General features: G+C 54.3%; 7 protein-coding genes across 7 annotated transcripts; 3 read left to right on the top strand and 4 right to left on the bottom strand.

The window, feature by feature from the left end:
• Positions 1-796: 796 nt before the first annotated feature.
• On the top strand, positions 797-1691 carry J4E84_003517 (uncharacterized protein; the record flags this gene model as incomplete). The annotated part of the gene is made up of 2 exons (XM_049386129.1): positions 797-941; positions 1168-1691. The coding sequence occupies 2 exons, from the start codon at positions 797-799 to the stop codon at positions 1689-1691; spliced, it is 669 nt and encodes a 222-aa protein (XP_049245978.1).
• A 459-nt stretch (positions 1692-2150) lies between these two features.
• Positions 2151-3364, bottom strand: J4E84_003516 (uncharacterized protein; the record flags this gene model as incomplete). Its single annotated transcript, XM_049386128.1, has 2 exons — positions 2151-3181; positions 3316-3364. 2 exons carry the CDS (start codon positions 3362-3364, stop codon positions 2151-2153), a joined length of 1080 nt encoding a protein of 359 aa, XP_049245977.1.
• Positions 3365-3892: 528 nt separating this feature from the next.
• On the top strand, positions 3893-4333 carry J4E84_003515 (uncharacterized protein; the record flags this gene model as incomplete). Its single annotated transcript, XM_049386127.1, has 2 exons — positions 3893-4088; positions 4167-4333. 2 exons carry the CDS (start codon positions 3893-3895, stop codon positions 4331-4333), a joined length of 363 nt encoding a protein of 120 aa, XP_049245976.1.
• A 346-nt stretch (positions 4334-4679) lies between these two features.
• On the bottom strand, positions 4680-8164 carry MSH3 (Mismatch repair protein msh3; the record flags this gene model as incomplete). Its single annotated transcript, XM_049386126.1, has 3 exons — positions 4680-4761; positions 4815-7314; positions 7375-8164. The coding sequence occupies 3 exons, from the start codon at positions 8162-8164 to the stop codon at positions 4680-4682; spliced, it is 3372 nt and encodes a 1123-aa protein (XP_049245975.1).
• An 806-nt stretch (positions 8165-8970) lies between these two features.
• On the top strand, positions 8971-10765 carry J4E84_003513 (uncharacterized protein; the record flags this gene model as incomplete). The annotated part of the gene is made up of 2 exons (XM_049386125.1): positions 8971-9235; positions 9285-10765. The coding sequence occupies 2 exons, from the start codon at positions 8971-8973 to the stop codon at positions 10763-10765; spliced, it is 1746 nt and encodes a 581-aa protein (XP_049245974.1).
• An 864-nt stretch (positions 10766-11629) lies between these two features.
• On the bottom strand, positions 11630-13679 carry J4E84_003512 (uncharacterized protein; the record flags this gene model as incomplete). The annotated part of the gene is made up of 3 exons (XM_049386124.1): positions 11630-12920; positions 13221-13540; positions 13590-13679. The coding sequence occupies 3 exons, from the start codon at positions 13677-13679 to the stop codon at positions 11630-11632; spliced, it is 1701 nt and encodes a 566-aa protein (XP_049245973.1).
• A 2493-nt stretch (positions 13680-16172) lies between these two features.
• On the bottom strand, positions 16173-18123 carry J4E84_003511 (uncharacterized protein; the record flags this gene model as incomplete). The annotated part of the gene is made up of 2 exons (XM_049386123.1): positions 16173-18031; positions 18102-18123. 2 exons carry the CDS (start codon positions 18121-18123, stop codon positions 16173-16175), a joined length of 1881 nt encoding a protein of 626 aa, XP_049245972.1.
• Positions 18124-21151: the final 3028 nt, after the last annotated feature.

The following is a 21151-nucleotide window of genomic DNA, read 5'->3' as shown; positions in this document are numbered from 1 at the left end:
ATGGGCTTTTCTATCCTGGACTTCGCGGCTACATACACTTATCAGTACCCGGATGTACTATGCATACTCATGCCTGGAGGGTCTCCGCTGGGAACAGATCAGCAAAGACCGATTCGCCAATAGGGTATGGGAATACATCATCTTTTATAACCTTTGATATCATCATGGCAAGTACCTCGTATACGGCAAACATCCACGTGCTGGTACAATTGCCTTCACAAACCTTGGCCGTCGTCAGCAAACCTGGGCTGAACTGTCGCTAACCCCTCCAAACACCACTCGGAGTCAGAAAGACCTACTCCTCTGTGTCCATAAGCATCGACGACCGCATCTTGACGTCTTCAAATCCGCGTCCAGAGTCAGTAAGCCTGGCTTTCTTACCAGCGAGGTGATGAGCTTGAATGAACTCCGGGAGATCAGCCAAAGCCAAGTCGCGGTATTAGGAGAGGTACGGCGCCTTGGGAAGAAGCTCACTGTACGCGATGCGACGTGTCTTGAACCACGTCTCGTTATGAAGGGCGGCGTAGGTACCAAGGACGTTGTTGACGGCAGTATCGTCACAGATAGGGGCCTTGCAATACTTGCCAGTGAATATTTCGACCAAGCTCTCCCTTTTTGCACGCGTTCTGGTTAGAAAAGAACTCAGTGAAAGGACTTTGCTCTCACTCCCTATTTGGTAATTGCCTAGCGCCACACTGGTCGTTTCCCGACCGCAATTGTTTGCTCACTTGTTTTCCTTCACCTTCTTACTCCCATAGAGCTCTTTTTAGTATTGAAACGTCTCTAACCAAGCACGATGTCATCTGGCGCGACCCCGAAGCCTCCAGCTCCGGAATGGATGTCCCTTGAGAACCTCCTGCGGATTGCCACCAAGAACGACCATCTGGAGGTACCGACAGAAGAATCTAAGCGCGCCGAGTACGTCAATTCCGCCCCTCTGAGTACTTTTACTGACCCGACAGACATGCGAACAAAGTCCTGCAGTCCAAGCTTGGTTGCGATATCCTCCTCAAATCACACGGACTCATATTCCCGATACATTCGGCTTGGGCGCTCGGTGGTCCAAATGCGGACTGGATGACGAAGTGTCTTTTCCAGGGCGTACGTATACCTAAAGTCCAATCTCGTCGTAAATCATTCTGCTTACACTAATGGCTTAGACCACAGAGCACCCGGTCGAGATATCTTTCTCGGGGGCCTCTCCAATCGTCGTGGACCGTTTCGTCAACTTCCTCTATCTCCACGAATATCAGCGCCATATCGAGACGGAAGTTTCCAACATCACGCACGCAGAGAACAAGCCTAATTCACCCTATATCGACTTCACCCGCGATATGAAGTCGGTGCGATTCGACCTGGAGATGGTAAGCTTCGCGGAGTTCCTGGAATACCCGGCCTTGATCGACGCCGCGTACGTCAAGTTGGTAGAACAGTTCCTGTTCAAAGGCGACTCTTCGCCAACGGCCATGAAGGACTTTGTAGAGTGGATATATGGCGCTGGCAAGATCTGCGAGGACAAAGTGGGCTCGCTCAAACAACTAATTGTAGCAGCCACCTTCGTGTACGGGCGTAAGTTCTGGGAAAAGGATCAGCGCGACGAGTTTGTCGGCCTTGTTCAACACCAGGAAAGCTTTGTTAGGGATATGGCAGCAGCGACGCTAGCGCTACAGCAGGCAGGAGAGTCTTCTTGAGAAGGAGACATGGCGCTAGAAAGGAGCCAACTAGCCCTCTATCAAGCATTATGCTGATTACAAAGGGATGAAGACGTTCAGAGCCGTCACTTAAAGTGCAGAGGAAGCCCACGTCTGAGGTTCAACAGTCAGGTAGAAGGAGAAGGCAGCTTATTGAAGCGGACAAAGGCGATAAAGTAGCCCAAATGAAAAGTAAAAAGCATACTTAGCAGTTGTGTGTTGGTTAAAGCGTCGTCATGCGTGCTGTGAGTGTCATGTCTCTGGTAAAGAAGTAACATGAGGTAGTAGCTGTGGACGTATGCCATTAGCGCCCCACCACGCTAGCCACCAATCGCGCAAGCATCCATTAGGAACAACATTCCAATACCGAGTATGCAAAAATGGCATCTTGGATTTTGTAATCTTTTCTATGCGTCTAATAGTGGAGCCGGGTATATCAGAAACTCTCAAATCCTCCACTCACGTTATCTTCTCAACCGTCAACGAACCCTCCACACCACCCTCCAACGCAATCAACCCACACGACTCAATCTGCTTCTTCCACTTGGTCGACTCATACCTCGCCGTAATAACCGTCAATCTCAGAACCGGCTCTTCTTCACTAGCGCTCTCGCCAGCTGGTAGCGAAACAGCTGTAAACGTCCAGCGACCGAACGACCAGTTCAGAATATATCTTGCTCGACCCTCCTGTATTTTCTGGTGCGCGTCCGCATCAGCGTCCGATGATTTCGGCGGCGTAGAAGAGTACAAAATGCCTTTTATCCGGTATACCTCGTCTTTGGTGGGGTCTTCGAGGAGTTTGGCGAGTTTAGCGGTGTCGACACTACTGTTTCCATCCTGGCTTTTCAGTGTGACTGTGAGGACCTCGACTTCGCTGGAATGGTCATGGTCGTGTTCATGCGCATGTTTACTTCCGTTCTCCTCCGTGACGCCCGCAAGTCTCGCATCCAGTCCAAACACAATATCCTTATCCACCCACCCTTTCCTGCTCTTTGTCCTAGGTATTTGCGGCTCCACCTCTAGAGCTAGCACTGCGTCCTCAACATCTTCTAACCTCCTTTCGCTAACAAGCTCGTGCTTGTTAAGAACAATGAGATCGGTGTAGCGTGCCTGCATTTTCGCCGTATAGCTCGTATCCTCGTAGCCCTTCCAATTCTCCACGTCAATCACACTCATGACGCCGTCTAGAACGTATTTGCCCGTTTCTCTGCTCAGTCGGTTTACTTCCATGGCGAGAGTTGCGGGGAAGGCAGAGCCGGAGGTCTCGATCACGATGCGGTCGGGGTTCACGTCGTTGGCGAGCGTTTCGAGGGCGTCGGAGAGCTGCCCGACGAGGTTGCAGCATATGCATCCGTTGAGCAGTTCCTGTACGCCTGATATAGCGGCTGAGGAGGCAAGCGCGGTGTCGACTTTGATGTCGCCATATTCGTTCTTGAGAAGCGCGAGTTTGTAGGTTTTGGGTAGTTGGGGGATTAGGTTCAGGATGAGCGCTGCGAGGTTGTTAGCAAGGTTATAACTCTTCTCGATGTGATTTACAAGTTCTTGACGGCTTGTACACACGCAATGCGACGTGCTGGTACTGTGCTACTAGTTCCTGAGAAAGCAGCTGAAAATTACTACGTACTTGTTTTTCCCGAGCCCAAGAAGCCGGTGATAATAGTGATAGGTATCATGGCAATGACGACAACAGCACAGACGCGTTGATCCGAACAAAACCCCTCAAACAAGCAAAACAAATTTCAAGGTCACAGTCGCAAGGTTAGTCGCAAGGTTACCCTCACGTGCAAGACGCGATAGCGGAGCTTGGCCTCGCAAAGGGACTAGTTTCAGGTTCCGCGATGGCGGGGTGTCTGATGACGTCGGCGCGCATTTGGGCGGGGCAGTGCCGACCAAGACCAGCATCGCATCAGGTACGTCGCCCGTAGCCTCCTTGCACGCTGCGACACGCACCTATCAAACGCGCTTAGCTCCAATACCAAGGCTTCTGTCACCAGGGACTAGATCTTGATTGACCCCATTGACCCATCGGTGCTCCCGTTTCCAAGATCAACCATCCCTGCCTTGCAATCAGCTGCTTAAATAGCTCTCTCCTCCAGTACACTCGGCTTATCACTCATCACAACCTCACACGACTACTCTCACCTTTACTGCTTTGACTCTTTACTTACCTGACCTACCTTCAATTACAACAAACAAACATCATGGATTTCGTCAACAAGCTCGCTGGCGGCGGTAACAACCAAGGCCAGTCCGTCAACGAGCAGGTCGTCCAAGGCCAAGGCTCTGAGCAGAAGTCCTCCGGCTCCGGTGGCTTCCTCGGTGGCATCGGTGACAAGCTCAACTCCGCTGCTGGCGGCGGCAAGGAGAGCGAGAAGAACGAGGACTACCTCGACAAGGGTATGTTGTCCTCCACCCTTACCCACGTCTACCATGCCGTGCTACAACTGTTTGACACGTACTAACTGTTTATACTAGGTGTCGACTTCGTCCAAGAGAAGTTCATGGGCCAGGGTGCTCAGGACAACGAGTCCGCCGTCGAGCAAGCCAAGGACGAACAGATCAGCGACTTCATCCGTGGCCAGTACAAGTCTACCACTGGCTCCGATATGCCCATCAAGGACAAGGAGACTCGTCTCGGTTAAGCTGTTGAGCTAGGACAAGGCGTGATGGTGGGTATACCATGAGCCGGGAGGACAGGAGATCCGCTGGCCATTGACTACGATCACAACGATATGGATATGATAGTCATGAAATGAAACAATGACAATACACCACAAGCAAGAAAGTGATATAATCTTGTCGACGGTGACGTGATTCGTTTGCGCGATTTGAACATTTCGGCAAGACCCCAATTGACGACGCAGCGATGCGTTGTTGATACACACAAATCTACTACCCGTATGCACCGTCATTAAACGCCTGATATTTCCACCTTTTCCCATGAACGATGGCCCGTCGCATCTCCATATAATACAACACATGCATATCTTACAGCTGCTCGATACCCTCAACAAGTCGATCAAGACTTGCTTCCGATCCCTCAGTCAACAGACCCTTCATCATGCGCGACCTGCTTAATGTTAGCACTCATTCTCAGCATCCTCTGCCTAAGATACGACTTACAAGTTCCCCAGTTTGCAAGCCCCCATGCTCTCCTCAAGCTCCGCACTCTTGACCTCCGCCACATCAATGACCTTCTCCGGTACCCTCGCCAACCGCGCAACGTTCAGCCCGTAAGACCGGTGGCTAATACCCTCCGTAGCTTCATACAAGAACACAACTTCCTTCCCGCCATTCTGCTCTTCAAAGCGCATGTGGACGTTCTTCAGCTCACCGTTGGGGAAGCGGCCTGACAGTTTGGCCAGATGCTGGTAATGTGTGATGAACAGCGTGAGTGACTGCAAGTCGCGGATAACATAGTCGAGCACTGCTTCTGCGATGGCGACACCGTCAAAGGTTGACGTACCGCGACCGAGCTCATCGAGGATGATGAGGGAACGGGGCGTTGCGGATTTGAGGATATCGGACGTTTCGTTCAGTTCGACCATGAATGTCGATTCGCCTTTGAGCATATTATCGAATGCGCCCATGCGCGTGAAGACGGCGTCTAGCATGCCGAGTCGCGCTTCGTTCGCCGGGACGTATGAACCTATTTGGCCCATGATGGCGATTAGAGCTGCAGATCGCACATAAGAGGATTTTCCGCCCATGTTGGGGCCTGTGATCAGTAGAGCACGGGTAGAATCGTGTGAAAGGGTGAGGTCGTTGGGGACGTAGTTTTCGAGGAGCAGTTGCTCAACCATAGGATGCCGACCACCGTTGATGTTGAGCTCAATATCGTCTGTGAAGGTCGGTTTGACGTAACCTGGCTGGTTTGCCAAGGTAGCCAGGGAGAGGAGGGCGTCGAGTGTGGCTAGAGAAGCTACACAGTCCCGCAGTTGTTGATACTTGGACGAGATCTCCTCTAGCAAGCCCATGTAAGCTTTGTCGCATGCCGCTGCCAGCGACTCCTTGTACTGATCTCGCTCTTGTAGCATGCGCTTGACTTCTGGCGTGTGGAAACGTAGTGTAGTCTTGGTAGCTGAGATCTGCTGCCACGAGGCAGGTACTTTCTTCTCTTCGGGTGCCTTCCTCTTGACCTCGATCAAGTACTCAATGCCAGCTACAGTGACGAAGTCTACTTTGCTCTTCCCCAGCTTGGCAGCTGCATCTTTTCGGTGCGTGTTGAGGTCGTCTTCAACAGAGGCAATGCTCAATTTCAGATCGTTGATATCTTCGGCCTCATGTTCTTCACGGAAGAACGAGTACTTGTCGTCATCTTTTGCGGCTTTGGCGTTGATCCTCTCCAGGAAGCTGTTCAAGTCATCGTAGATCTTCGGAACATTCGAAACAGCTTCACTCAGTAACGACGAGGAGAATCCACTCTTTTCGGGTGTCTTCGCCGACAAGTACTGGCTCGAGATCTCCTGCAGACTTTGCAAAGCTGCCAACAGTTCTGGCCTTGTACACTTCTTGTAGTAGATGCGAATGAGCACCTTTTCGAGATCTGTCCTGATCTTTCCGAGCACGAACTTGAGCTTATCGACAGGGATCGTGTTCTCGCCCTCCTTGAGCTCTTCCACCGCTGCTATGCGCTCTTCTAATCTCTCCTTGTCTATGAGGGGTCGGCCAACCCACTTTCTCAGCAACCGTTGCCCAAAACGGGTCTTTGTTCTGTTCATGGTCCAAAACAAGCTGCCCTTCGAAGTGTAGTCCGTTTGGTTCTGGTAGATTTCCAAACTAGAGAGTGTGTTTCCGTTCAGCAGCATGTAGGACCTGGCACTGAAAGGCTGGAAGTACTTTGTGAGATCGAAGACGTGTTCCAGGCCATACTCGCTGAGATACGTGATCATTGCTGAGAGGCAGATGGTTACATGCTCCGACAACTGATGTACCTTGTCCAGAATAGCGCCCTGCTTTTCCGAGTCTGCTTCCTGGCTGGACTTCATCTTGCCCGCGTAGAAATTCGAGATGTGGCTGTAGGCTTGTGCAGCCATCGTCTTCGGCTTTTCTACCCTCTCCACGCGCGATCTGTCCCCGAAGACGTTGGTCTTACTAGCTGACAGATGCTGGATCAGCTTGTCTGTAGCCTTGGACAGGTCGCCGACTACGAGAAACTCTGCCGGCGCGATGTGAAGCAGACGTGTCTCGATCTCGCTACGCATGAAACCATCTTCGAAATCATCGTAGATGATGTCGCCAGTCGCAGGCTGGACAGCCACTAACCCAACTTGTACTTTCTCGTCGGTACCCCAGCCTTTTGCATTGCTCTCGGTGATGCAAAGCAGATATCCGGTCGACTGTACGCTTGCGCCTGAGCCCTCGGTAGGCGCCTCCAAGCCCTCAACATCGTCCACGTATGTGCCTTTGGTGTAGAGATTGGTGAGCTTCCTCACGAATGGAGCGTTCCTGTTGGTACCGGCCGCTTTCAGCGCGGCTGTCTCCAGTTGCCTCACCACTCCGACTTTGTGGTTTGCTTGTACAAGACGTTTGACGTGGACTTGCAGTCGATGCGTGGGGAAGCTGGCGGACGCGAATCGGTCGAGGTGGGCTTCGGAAGGGTGCTCGTCGTATCTGAATTTTCCTAAATATTGGTATCCCAAGTTAGCTGCGTATCACGTTAAGTTCAGCCTAGATTTCCTACCCGGTATGCAGACGATGCCCAGCTCTTTCGATGCCGTTCTTGCATCCTCGCCAAAGAACTTGTACTTGTACCCAACCTCCATAACGATGACGGTATCCAGATGCTTTCGCTTTATGTCTAGGTATTGTATTTCCATGGGCGTCAGCTTGTTTGCCTTCTTCGTTGCAGCGCCCTTCTTTCCCTTGGCGGGCTCCTGGGGTGGCTCATCCTCTTCCTCCTCGTCGCCCTCGCCTTCCTCGCCATTGGCATTGGGGTTGTCCTCAGATATGATCTTGTTGCGCCTCCTCAGTACAGCAAAGCTGTCTGGTCGACCGAGCTTCTTGACAAACTTCTCGTGTAGCCTCTCCTTCTGCTTCTGCGAAGCTGCGGCATCCACGTCTTCTTCAGGGTGCTCTTCCCGTGGAGCAGGTGACGAAGAGAACAGAAACTTGGACGTCCTGTCGGCAGCTCTGGCGGGCTTTGGTGCAGGCGTCTGTCGGGGCGAGTCGCCTTTTTCGAATCTAACGCGCTTTGAGGGGGACGAGCGACCGGAATCGTGAGCTGCGTCATCTTCGTCTATGGCGCGCTTGCGCACAGGAATTGACTGCGAGACTGGAAGATCGTCTTCATCTTCGTCTTCCTCTTGGGGTGCGTCATTGGCTACGGGCGGAGAAGGCGCCTTGGGTGCTGGTATGGCTGCGGGTTTGGGCGTTTGCGACGGTTTCTTCGCGAAGAAACTGGAGATGGTCTGCTGTGTGCCCTTTTGCGACGACTTGGGCTGCGACGACGATTGGGTACCTTTTGGCGCCATTGGGTGATTCGTGGGGTCGCGACGGATGGCGGGTGTACGTGTGGAGAAAGCTAGAGACGCGTGAGGCAGGCGACGCGAACCGCTTCAGATTACATCACGGTGTCACGTTTTCTGGGCTTCGTCCGCATACTTGGCTGCTACATCATCCAGGAACACGGCTCTCAAATCAACCCTAGGTTTCTCAAGTCAATGTTTCTGATCAAGAGTCTAACGCGAGCTGCTTCCTCTTTCATAATCGAGTTGTAGCTGGGCTGCCTAGGCGGGCCGGGAGATCCAGCCCTGAAGCTTGACAGAACGACATGCTGTCAACAAAGCTTAACGGCTGCTTGAGCCGTAATGTTCTCAGGTTATGACCACACATACGACGATGCATCGTTCCCCAGCATTTCTCTTTGCTCATACAAACACCCCAGCACGCGACCACCGTTATCACCCCCGCCTATCTCCGACCAACAACGGCCCGGCTTCGTTATCTCACGTACTTCGATAGGCCAAACTACGCAAAACCACAAGTATATGATTACCTGAACATGTCCACGCTCGGCCCGCAATGATGCATTGCGACAGCTTCGCACGCAATCCCAGCCTCGTGCGTTTGCAGCTTCCTAATCCGTCCCAGCCGCGTACCGTTACCAGTTATTGCCGTGGCTATCACCAGGGCGAGGAAGGCAGGGCGCAAACGCGGGATCCACCAAGCCGACTTCGGCTAGTATATAATCTGCACGATGAGCACTTGGAATGCGGCGCGTTGGCTTGGTGAGCTTGTTCTTCCTTCCTCTTTTCGTCAATACTGTGCTGCTGCGAATATGGCACGCGGTTCGCTGGTCAAGTGCTTCACCGGCCTGTTGACGCTGCAGAGTGTCCTGGGTACTCCGGTCAAGAGCGGGGAGTCATGGTCCTCCGGTTACCCTGCGCCGCCCATACTGGAGGACGGCCAGTTGGGCGCTGTTGCTTCGGAAAGTGATATTTGCAGTCACATCGGTATTGAGTTGCTGAAATTGGGTGGAAATGCTGCCGATGCCATGGTAGGTACTGTGGCATGTGTAGGTGTGGTCGGCATGTACCATTCAGGTGAGTATCTTCCAAATACTCTGACAGCATTGTATATTAACAACTACAGGCATCGGTGGAGGAGGATTCATGCTCGTCCGCGCACCAAACGGCACATATGAATTCATTGACTTCCGCGAAACAGCCCCAGCCGCTGCATTTGAGGACATGTACAAGAACAACGAAGACGCCAGTATCAACGGCGGTCTCGCATCCGGTGTCCCTGGTGAACTCCGTGGTCTTCAGCATCTTCACGAAAACTACGGAGTCCTGCCATGGTCCACAGTCCTCACCCCAGCTGTCAAGGTTGCCAGGAATGGCTGGAGAGTCAACGAAGATCTAGTCAAATACATGGTCTCTGCTACCTCATCTTCCAACTTCCTAGTCGATGATCTCGAGTTTGCTCTTGATTTCGCGCCCAAAGGACGTCTGCTCCAGCTCAACGAGACCATCACGCGAAAGCGCTACGCCGACACGCTCGAAACCATTGCCCAGAACGGTCCCGACGCATTCTACAACGGCCCCATAGCAGAAGCCACAATCCGTGCTCTGCAAGCCGCCAACGGAACCATGACGCTCTCGGACCTCTCCAACTACACAGTCGCCATCCGCAAGCCCTCCACGATAACCTACCGCGACTACAAGCTCACAGCCTGCAGCGCGCCCTCAGGCGGCGAAGTCGCGCTCGCGACACTCAAAATCATGGAAGGCTATTCGCACGTCGGCGACCCAGAAAACATCAACCTAACCACGCACCGCCTAGACGAAAGCATGCGATTCGCGTACGGCATGCGCGCCGAACTAGGCGACCCCCTCTTCCTCTCAGGCATAGACACCTACCAAGAGCAAATGCTATCCGAAGCCACAGCCAAAGAAATCCGGTCCAAGATCTCCGACACCAAAACGTTCGACGTGTCGTACTACGACCCCGCTGGTCTGGAATCCCTCGAGACACCCGGAACGAGCCACATTGTTACGGCAGACAAGAGCGGCATGGCCGTTACACTGACGACGACAGTGAACCTGCTCTTTGGAAGCAAGCTCGTCGTTCCTGAGACCGGTGTCATCATGAACAACGAGATGAACGATTTCAGCATCCCGAACACAACGAACGCGTTCGGATATATCCCCTCGCCAGCGAACTTCATCCGTCCCGGAAAACGCCCTCTGTCCTCCATCTCGCCCGTCATCGTCGAGCACCTCAACTCCTCGTCCATCGCTAGTGCGTTCTACGTCGCTATTGGCGCTGCGGGGGGTAGTCGCATCATCACAGCCACGATCCAGAATCTGCTTCATATCCTCGACGGGGAGATGACGACGGCGGAGGCGCTGGCCGAACCGCGGATTCACGATCAGTTGGTGCCGGCGCAGGTCAGCTTTGAGTATGGATTTGATAATGGGACTACGGCTTTCTTGAAGGGGTTGGGCAGTAATGTTACGTGGGTTGCGCCGGGGTCGAGTACCGCGCAGGGCCTGAGGCGCTTGACGAATGGTACTTTTGAGGCGGCGGGTGAGCCCAGGCAGAAGAATAGTGGTGGGTTTGTCGTGTAGACGGGCTCTGTGGGTGCGGGTGGTGTTATGGCTGTACGGTACCTATGCGTCATGAATAATCTCAAGTACTGATGGAACACATCGTCATGAACGTTCACTGTGCATGATCTGATGATGATGATGGTCTTTACTTTATCTTTTGTAATATTTTGTACAAATACATCAGCTCGACACGAGCGGCTATCGACCTGACGTTACCCAAGATAACACAAGGTCTCCTACGAGCACGTCCTCTCATAACATCGATATCGCGTGGAACGAAGAAATAACGCCAGAAATCTTACATGTAGACAACAGAATTAGAGGAAAGTGGGCAGGATGGTTTACCTGAGAGTAAGACAGACAGCGCGGGTCTACCCATGGCTTGGAGCCCGCCCATCACAAGGGTGGTTGGTTCGGATATCGCAATCTGATCAAGGCTTTTTGCCTCGACGTGACGTGCGGAAAGCTGACCAGACATTACTTGGGGCGCAGTATTCGGATATGGAAAGCTCGGGTGAATGGGGATGGTCACACCTCGTCTGGGCAGTACCGTCAGTCAAGCAATGAGAAAGGGCATCGAAGAGGCGCATACCAAGTTACTATCGCACTCCTAGAAGCGGCTTCGGTGACCAGACTTTTGAGGCACAGGAGGAGCAGTAGCGGCGTCTTCGATCTGCTTTGCACTATATTGAACACGCAATGTCAGCAAGCATAATGAGAGGACGAGAATCGTGGTGTATTACGTTTTCTAGTGATCGTGCAGGTGCAGGAAATGGTAAATACTAAAAAGTTCAAGAAGGGGTATGATAGACGCTAGAGAGTCATGGTTCGACCAGCAGCGCGCATCGCAGTTTCGCTGTGCTGGGGAGACCTAAAGCACAACTACTTGCGCTGACGTTTGTTTGCTGCATTGTGAGGCTGTCCTTTACGTTTCTTCTGGGATGGGAGTTGGGAGGGGTCGCTCTTAGCAGATGATACATACCCATTGACATCCTTATCCAGCTGCATGTACTCCTCGGCTGCATCCTTGCCACCACGATCCATCAAATAAGCCATGTAGTAGTGGGAGAGTTCCTTTGAGACGTCTGCGGAGAAGCGTCCCTTTGTGCGCATCAGCTCATGCACTGCCTTTATGCGGGTATGGCCCTCTTCCTGGTCGGGTGAGGGTTGTGCGATCTCGAATTCAAGATATTTGACCCAGAACTCGCGCGAGTCCAGGAATCGCTCGTGCTTGTTCTTAAACACTTGACGTGCCTCATCGACGCTGCCCTTGCATTGCCAGAGTATGCGTGCCTGCTCAGCAGCTAGTATGCCACCGATGTGGTTGTTTGAGCGACCGATGTGCTCTTCTAGGAGGCGGACGGCCGCATCGTTGCCTTCGTGGCGTCGCTCTACTCCGGCTAGAGCAATGAGAGTCTCGGTGTTTTCGGGGGCTTCGTCGAGAATGGCCAAGTAGATATCGCGTGCGACAGAAGTACGGCCCAGCTTCTCCTCGAATCGCGCCCAGTTCAGACGTACTTCAGGAGCCGAGATTGGTACGAATATACAGCTGGCCCTCATGTAGATTATCCTTGTGTTCTCTGCATAGTCTTTGCCCTGTGAAAACATCCAGCGGGCGTAACGCAGCCAGAACTCGTCGTAGAGCGCGCAAGCAACGAGGCAACGCTCGTACAGGAACGAAGTGCGCTCAAAGTTACCCTGCTTCTCCTCATACTCTAGGTACTTGCGCCAGTTCTCAAGCTCGGCATGTTCGAGCTCTGTGACGTGGAAGTAAGCCCGCTTGATGGTTTGCTCAAAAGTCCAACGGTTGGTCACCTCCTGCTGTGTCTTGCCATATGCGGTGTAGTAGTGCTCGTGGATCTTGTTGCGCAGTTGCCGCTCGATCTCAAGCGCTGGCTTCTCTGGTTGTCCTTGGTTCTCCAGCTGGATCGCCTTGTTCATCTCCTCGAGGGTATCGGGGTCGACTAGCTCATCGACTGGTCGGCTGTTAAGCAGGACGGAGAACTTCTCGAAGTATCGGGCGAATTGGTAGATGGGCAGGTGTAGAACACGGCTGTAAATTTTGGTGACATTGGTTGGCTCGCCGATGCGCTCTTCGAACTCAATGTATTTGTCCCAGAACGGGTGGCTCTGGAAGTCAAGACCAACGAAATGAGCACCGCGCTCGAACAGACTATTAGGTCAGCATGTTGAAAGCAAGTATGGGGAGGGATAGGAGGGGGTGATCTTGCAAAATAACCTCTCATGCCATCAGAGGACGGCAATGCCATCGACTTCAGAACTCTAGCGTACGATCTCGCTCTTTCGTGGGGCATGTTGTAACGGGGCAGTAAGAGGGTGCATCAAATGGCATGCAACGAAACTGTGTCAGGTCTGCAGGCGCAACGCCAGGCTGCGCCAGACTTGCCGCTGGCTACGGCGAGATTGAGCCTGCGAATCGGGAGGAGGGGAGGGGAGGAAAGGCAAGACTTACTCTCGGATGATGTCGTTGTCGTGCGATGTGTCCATCTTGAAGGTGCAGTAGTTGGCCCACAGGTCGACCGAGGGTGTAATGCACGACACACCGCGCTCGTAGACCATCTCAGCCGTCTCGGTGCCGCCAATGGAGAACTCGAGGTCGGCATACTTCTTCCAGTAGCCGAAGAAGAGCGGGAACTTGGTCAGGAAGCAGTCGTACACGTTGCGCACCAGTTCGATGGCGGATGGGCTGGAGTTGCGGGTGACGCCGCCCTCGAGGTCAGAGGCGCGAGTGACGAGCGCTTCCCATCTCTCAAAGTCGTCTTCGTTCTCTACCTGCAGCATGGGTTAGCACGTGGTAGCGGTCAGGCGGGGCAGTACTCACGACCGCGCTGAGAAGCTTGTTGATCTCACCCGCAGCTTCCTCGCCCGTGTAGTGTATCTGGGCAATGCTGCCGCGTCCGGTGGTGAGCATTTTGTCGCGCGTCAATCGGTGCCGGTGGGTTGTGTCTCGTGATCGGGGGTGAGAGGAGTGCGACGGAGGGTGACGGGCAGCTGGACGTGTTGGGGGCTTTGCGACAGTACCGTGGGAGCGTCGAAGTTGCGCCTGAGATCGCGTCGGCAACTTTCGTCAGCGACGCCCTCTAGCGCCTTGGTACGTGCAGCGATCTTCACCTAGTCTGCAGCCACCATGTACAGTTACGCTGCTGATTTACTCAGTCACCGGCAATATATCTTAGTATTGGATCTCATACACATTGAAATCTGTCGCTTTCACTCGTTGTTGAGGTGCCCACATCATGTTGAGACATTCACGGTGTACATCTACCATGCTGCATTCACTATATCTTGGCAGTTGTAATGATGGGAATATCACTCTCGATAATTCCAACTAGAATAAATTCTCGCAGCGGCAGGAAGCCACTAAGGTATCACTTTCATAAAAGGGCTACATCGACCCTGTGACTAACACACCGCACCCATGCTGCCCTGATGCACCCGTAGATTCATCTACGACAGTACTCATATGGCACTCTCCTCTTTCAAGAACGGGGCTGTCTCGTTCACCGCAAACGAAAACGGGCTCTTTCCCACCTCGGGGCTTCGCGGACTTATCGGTAGTGCAAACAGCCCGTCGTCCTTGTCGTCTTCATCTGCAGGTCCAGGGGGGTCCCGTGACTGGAACATGGGCGCAGGGCCGGATAGAGCATTCAGTGAACCCATCATGCCAGCGCCTTGCTGCTCTGTAATGAACTGCGGCGGAGCCTGGGGGACGACCTTGCGAGGTGGCGCTGCAGGCTCAGACTGCGGTTGCTGTGGAGGTTTCGCCGCAAGTGCCGACGGGTTGGCTCCCTTGAAGACGGAAAAGGAGCTAATGGCGATGTCTGAGGACTCAGGTGAGAGGGGGTTGGAGAAGCCCGGCGTGCTGCTGCTCGGTGTGAGGTCTCTCTCGCTCGTGCCCAGTCGCAGGCCAGCCAGCTTGTCCATCAGCCTGCCTCCGCCTGGAGATCGTGGGCTAGCTGGACCCTTCATCGGGGCTAACGTCGGCTCCCCCAACGAGATGCTCAGGCCGGCTGGTTTGGCATTGACGCCAAATGTTGATTCGATCCACTCCTTCTCCTGCACCACCATGAGCAGGCCAATGCCCTCGACGTTGTTGCGCGATTCGGCCTCAATCTCTTTCTGCAGGACCTGTAACCGCTTCTTGGCCCAGATGGTGTGCAGCACGCCCTTCTTGCCAGCTGCACGCGCGGAGGCTCCGAGTTCAGGCGGAAACAGGGCGGGCAGAGGGTTGGTGTGCCAGACCACAGGCGATATACTAGCGTCCTGGGGCCGTAGCGTGAGTGTGACGCTGGTGGGCACCGCAACGCCCGGAGGCAGCAGGAAATACATGCGGTTCACGTCGTTGGCAGGCTGGTCGTCGGCCGGCAGCACGCGCGTGCTGCCGTCCCACGAGATGTGCCAGTCGCCGCGCACCCCGCGCGTCGTGTCGTCGTCCTCCCATTCTACCATGAGGATCTTGGTGCCTGTCGTGGCATTGGCGTGGCCCGCCTCGTATTCGTAGCGGGCAAGCGCGTTGGTGCTCGAGATGCTCGGCGACTCGACCTCATCCTTCGCTGGCTGCCGCGTGCTGGTGTCGAGCGAGGTGAAGGGAACCGGCGCTGGAGACGCCATGGCAAAGGTGGAGTTCGGATGTCGAGGGCGCGATGCAGGCGGCGCGGTGCAGTACGTCTATACAACTGGGTGGGGGCGGAATACGAGTCTAGGTGTTAATAACGGCCACGGCAAAATGGTAGTCTCTACGGGCCCGCACTCGACGGCGTGCAACGCGATGCAGTCGACAGAGCCTAGATGCTGCCCCCGCAACCTGCTTGCAACTGGGATGGCAAACTCGAAGCGGCCGTTGTGCTGGTCGTCCGTTGCTGTACGCGTCGACTTGCAGCGTCGCAGTCCGCCCCATGTTCTCGCTAAAATTAGAGGCCTCTCTTCAGCAGCAACCCTCTACAGCCAATCATCGTCACATATGCACCAAAGAGGCGTTGTAATCTTGAGCGATACGCTCGTTTCAGCTTCAATTCTCTCCTCCATCCATGGGCGCTCACTCGAGCCCCATCCAACTCTACTATACATGTTGGCGCCTGGGTGCTGCGCTAGCTTCCCATGCACTCCATGTGCCCCTTTCCAAACACGCCCCAGATTCGGCCGTGAAATCGTCACCCGTAAAGTCCCTCCAACGCCATCCAGTCGATGCTGCTGCGCCCTAGAAATGCTGCATTGCTCCCGTGGAGCCAATGGTATCCAAATTACAAAAAGGGGGTATCGTAGTGAAGAAAATATATGCAAAGAAATAAGCAAAGCGCTTTTGTGGTGGTCGAAAGAGGTACGGCAAGCGACAGACGCAGAGAGAATGTAGTTCGCGAAGAGAAACACCAGACCAGGATGCATACCAGCAGAAGAGCCGGGCTTTTTAGATGAGTAAAAAGTCCCAGTTCTTCTGGCGCATCATGTCCCGCCAGTGGACACTCTGGGTGTTGCCCTTCGCGAGGTTGTCGTCGTTGACCTGCCATACCTCTTCCAAGAGGTTCTTGACTCGTCCGTACGAGCCAAAGTTAGCAGCCTCGCCCAAGAGGGCGGAGCGCTCAGCAAACATGCTGCGGAATCCTGACTGTTGCACCGAGACGGAGCCAGCGACCAAAAGGGGCCATACAAGGGAGCGGTCAAATCCGTCGGGTCCAGCAGGAATGTACTCCATAGCCTTGCAAAGGGCGCTGACCAGGTTGACGAATGTGGCCGATGTGCGGTCGAAGTCTGGCACTAGGCTGCACAAGTAGATCCGGGCGGCTAGACGGTACACTGCCGTCATGTTGCGGCGAAGCTGCCTTGGGAGAATCTCGCCAGTAGATGTGTAGGCGCTGTTGAGCGATCCCTGGGGAGGCTCAGTCAAGCTGATTTGCTCACCGAGGAGCTTGATGTGCGCGCAAAGCTGGACAACATCCATGTTCTCGTTCTTCAGCGCCTCGAGGCAAGCAATCTCCGAGATCAGGTACATGATGCGATCTTCACAGCCCATGAGTTCGGCGAGGCCAGATGATGCGTCAGCGATGAGCTTCTCGCGGTAGGTGTCAGCGAAAGATGGTGTCCTGCCCAGCATGGTAGCGCCGAGGATGTCGATCCAGGAAGCCAGTGTCATGTTGAAGGGAGGCTGAGCGTGTGCTTGTCCGTTCATCGCAATCATCTGCGCGGGAAGCTCGAGCCTGTGAACAAGGTTCTGGACTGCTTCGAAGTGTCCATGCCACGGGATATCCATCAGGCCATCGTTGAATCGGCCGACTGAGCACTGGAAAAAGATCATACCAAGCGCGGCCTCGAGAGTCTGACCATGCTGGCTGTCGCTGTAGAGCGCCGCAGTGAGCTGCTGAACAGTTTCTCCGCGATGCCGTTGAATGTCTTGGTCGATCTCCTCTCCCACAAGTCCCTGGGTGGTCTTCATGTGTAGCGCAGAAATGCTCATGCAGCAGTGCAGATAAGCCTTGTTAGACTCCAGAGCTGGAATGATCACATCGCGCTGCGCAGCGCCGGGCTGGTTTGTCTCAAGGACCGGGAATGCTGTGGGCATGATGTTGTCGAGGAAATGGCTGAGAAGATGGCGATCACAGTCTTCGACCTGAATGGAGGGCTGGTGTGATGGGCTGAAAGCACCGTAGGTAGTGTAGTCAAAGATGGGAAATTCGAGGGGCTCCTCAATGTACGATTCGCGGCGCTCGAAGTAATCTTTCTGGATCCAGTCGTCCGTGGGATAGATGTGAGCGGGCGGAGTTTGGTAGTGACTGTAGGATGACAGTGTGGAATCGCGACGAGTTGGAATGTCGTTGATGAACATTTGGCTCTCAGTCTTGATGTCGATGTCGTAAGGTACGTAGTGACCTGGGTGGGTGAAAGTCGGGGCGAACATTGGCGGAGGCATTGACGAGTTGTAGAAGTCGGGTGTGACAGTGGGGTTGAAGTTGTAGTCCAGCGAGTTCTGGGAGTCGACAGATGGCGCGCGAGTGCAGCTGACACCGTCTGAGAAGGTGTCGGCAGTTTGCATGGAATGGCACAGGCTTGGTGGTGTGTTGGTGCCCATTGCGCCGCTCTGTGCTGTCTTCTCATTAAGCTTGGTGCGCTTGATGATGTTCTTGATGACTTCTTTCTGAGTCCGCCTTTGTTCATTGTTGCTCCACCACATTGGCCTCTTGTATTCGCACTTGAGACCAAGGTGTTTGCAGGCGCGGCAAGATGGTTTGCCCTCATCACACTTCTTCCGTCGCAGGCGACATGTGAAGCACCCTGCAGAGCTCCCGTTAGTCAACCGTCCATGCGCAGGATCCCTGCATGTCATCGAAAGGGTGGTCCTTACCTGATCGTGAACGACGGTGCATTTTTGCTGCAGCTTGTTGCTTTGCTGCATTAGCAGCATTTGTAGTCCCTACCATGGTGGAGGACTGTTTGGTAGCGGATGGGGGAGCGGACGAGGAGGACATGGACGCTTGATGTACCCAGAGCGGTGGTATATGAGGAAAGCCAGTAAACAATGCGGCAATAACGACTAACGCGCGACGGGACGATTCGTAAGGGACAGGATGGCAGGGCTCGACCGGGCTGCTCGTAATTAAAGATGGGTATTCAAAGCCTGACCAGCGGGCTTGATGTGAAGGAAGGAGCGGAACCAAATTATGCGGTCTACCTGTTGCGTGGAGAAGTATTAGTGAAGGACATGTACCTTATATCTACCACGAACGGCAGAATGTTCACAAATATTGCTGAATCTATAATTGGAGTCCCTGCTATCAGGCCGGGTGGTCATCCAACGGGAGGGAGATGCGAACGCCATGCAGCACACGCACACGGCACACTGATTGGACGACTAGTCCTGGCGTGCAGCCTGATGTCGACATTTGGGGTCATTCTGTGCTCCCAGCTATTTTGGGGCTCTCTACCCGCCGCGCTAGAGCCAACAGCAGCACTTAGCGCGTATATCTCCACGGCTATCGATCGGCTTACTGGTCCCCGCAACGACTTTAGCAAGTTAAATGACCCATTTAGTACTGGAAGCATATTCCCATGTCGCCTTGAGAGTTTTTGCTGACCGGGGCCGTATGCCTTGATCTCCTCTTGTGCCAACCTCCTTGCGGGGCACTATCGAGGTGCGTCCAAGAGCGGCCTAGGAAGTACATGAAGCGGCTGCGATAAGTGGCCGGCCCGGACGTTACTGGTGGCCTTGTGCAGTGTGCAGATCCCGTACTGCAGTATGCCAAGTATGTAGATGATGGCATAGCATCTGCAAGTCCCATGTACGTGGTGTATTGGTACCTGCCCGCGTGTCGACACCAACAGAGGTACAGCGACTCGTGGTCCCACGAGATGCGGCTGCTACTCGAATCTATTCGCCTGTGCTACGTTCAGCCAGAACGTTCGGGCTTTTGCGGGCAGAGTCACGCAGACTCGAGGCGGCCCAATTCGCGTGCACGCTGTCGTGATCATTTCCACAGCGGGACTTGACCAGCTAGTAGCTAGGCGAACGAAAACGTAGACCGCATTGTCGACCAAACACGGCAGGTCGGTTGATGGTGTTTTCCCGAGCTACGCGGTAGAGGACAACCTTGGAAGTAGAGTGGGTGAGCCTTCGAGTAACGCGGCGAGTTAGCATGGCACGACAGGCAGTGGCATCCAGTCAGCGTGCGCTCCCACGCGAAGCAAGTCGCTTGTGCATGTTGACGGGGTTGGAATTTGCAGGACAAGCTTTCTCTAGTGAAGCTGTGTATCCAATGACAGCATCCATCGTCCTAGCTTACACTGCGGGGCAAGCCACCGGCAAGGAAATCTCGGTGGGTGACAGGGAAGGGCCGCTGCTAAGTATAGGCCCTTAATTATGTTGCCGGCTCAAAGTAAATGCCCATAATTAGTCGGCCTTCGTCATGCCTGCAAGACAGGTGAAGCGAGACCCGTTCGGGATGTGATACCACCTGCTAGACGTGCGATTGGTTACCGACAATTACAATCAATACTTGGTAGTCCACGAATGGCCCTCTAGCGACTAGGTACCTCTTCGGACGGTTGGGCATGCACGGGATTGCTCACCTGACAATGCGCATTCATGCTTTGGCCGTCATGTTCCCGCTGAAAGCCGCTATCGTTCCCCGGTATCTGGATATGATACTGCCTTCCATGCATCCTGTTGGATTCCTTGGGGTGATGAAGATGAGGCGGATTAGATTGAGATGGCCAATCTGGCCAACGGCACAATTGGACAATTTCATCGCTCGCTTTCGGGCGCCACTTGGGGTAGTGGTGATGAAAATCTAACCGGGTCTTGAGCGCCATGCGCAGAGCTTTCGGAGCCGGATGCTCACGAGCAGTTTGTGACTCTTCGTAATGCACGGAAATGTGGGACGGTAGCCGTTCTGCTGGTATTTCACGAACTATGCAGCACGTAGCACAAGAGAAAGAAATTCTGTTCGGCTTGGCGCGGTTCATCGAGGTTGCTGGGGAGCATGCTTGATGCTTGCACAACTTGCGGTCTGGTAGTCTGGTCGTGGGAAGTCGTCTCCGCACGCTGATTCGCCTTTGGCATCCACGCTTCAACGAGGCCATGGTGATAGTGGAACACCAGACTCAAAAGATGCGGCTGGCCGCAGGACCACTCAGTCACGGGGTCGTGGTGAAGGAGCTCTGCGAGCGACCGTTGGTCGGCAAGGTAATGAGGGTCCCATGGCGAGCCGTCGTGGATGGGCTAGGTGCTAGGTGGTGGTGTGCAACGGTCGGAGCGGCGGTCTGGCATGGCATCGCAACGGTAGCAGATAGCCGGTGGGCCACTGGGGACGCTTGTGGGATGAGTCAAGGTTCGGGGGATTGTGCTAGCATGCTGATTGTGCTAGCATCCAGGTCGCACGACAACGCAAAAGACATCGAGGTAGGTCCGACGGGCAGGAGAGTGCTCGCACTGCTCGGGAAACGCGACTACAGCGATGACGACAGGCTGGTGTGCTCGAGTCGGCGGCGTCGCGCACGGCTGCAGGCTGCACACAGCCGTCGAGCACGGAACGCATCCGCATGTGATATGGTTGTGCCAATATCGCTTGCTGCATGTCGCTGATGAGGCTGTCGGCTAGCGACCTCAACCAGCCACAGTCCTGGGACCAAGGCGACGCTCCGAACCGAAGCTTCACCGACACAACGCAGCAGAGGCTCGACGGTCAAGTGACATTCAAAATGACCTGCCATGACTTGGTCGCGGTGGCGGTGGTGATGCGACTGGACAGAAAACATCCCGAGGTACGTACTCTGGGGCTGCGCAGGCACCGCAAAGCAGCCAACAGCACGCGGGCACGGCATGGCCAGCTCAGATCGTCGTCGCATCTGCACTCGACAAGCGGCGACGCGATCCGCTGCCGTCGACCCTGATCCTGA

The sequence above is a fragment of the Alternaria hordeiaustralica genome (genome assembly GCF_023758085.1).
Source record: "Alternaria hordeiaustralica strain BMP 2776 chromosome Unknown scaffold_5, whole genome shotgun sequence".
Classification (NCBI taxonomy): domain Eukaryota; kingdom Fungi; phylum Ascomycota; class Dothideomycetes; order Pleosporales; family Pleosporaceae; genus Alternaria; species Alternaria hordeiaustralica.
The sequence above is the reverse complement of the archived record's forward strand: the minus strand, read 5'-3'. Positions and strand labels throughout refer to the sequence as shown.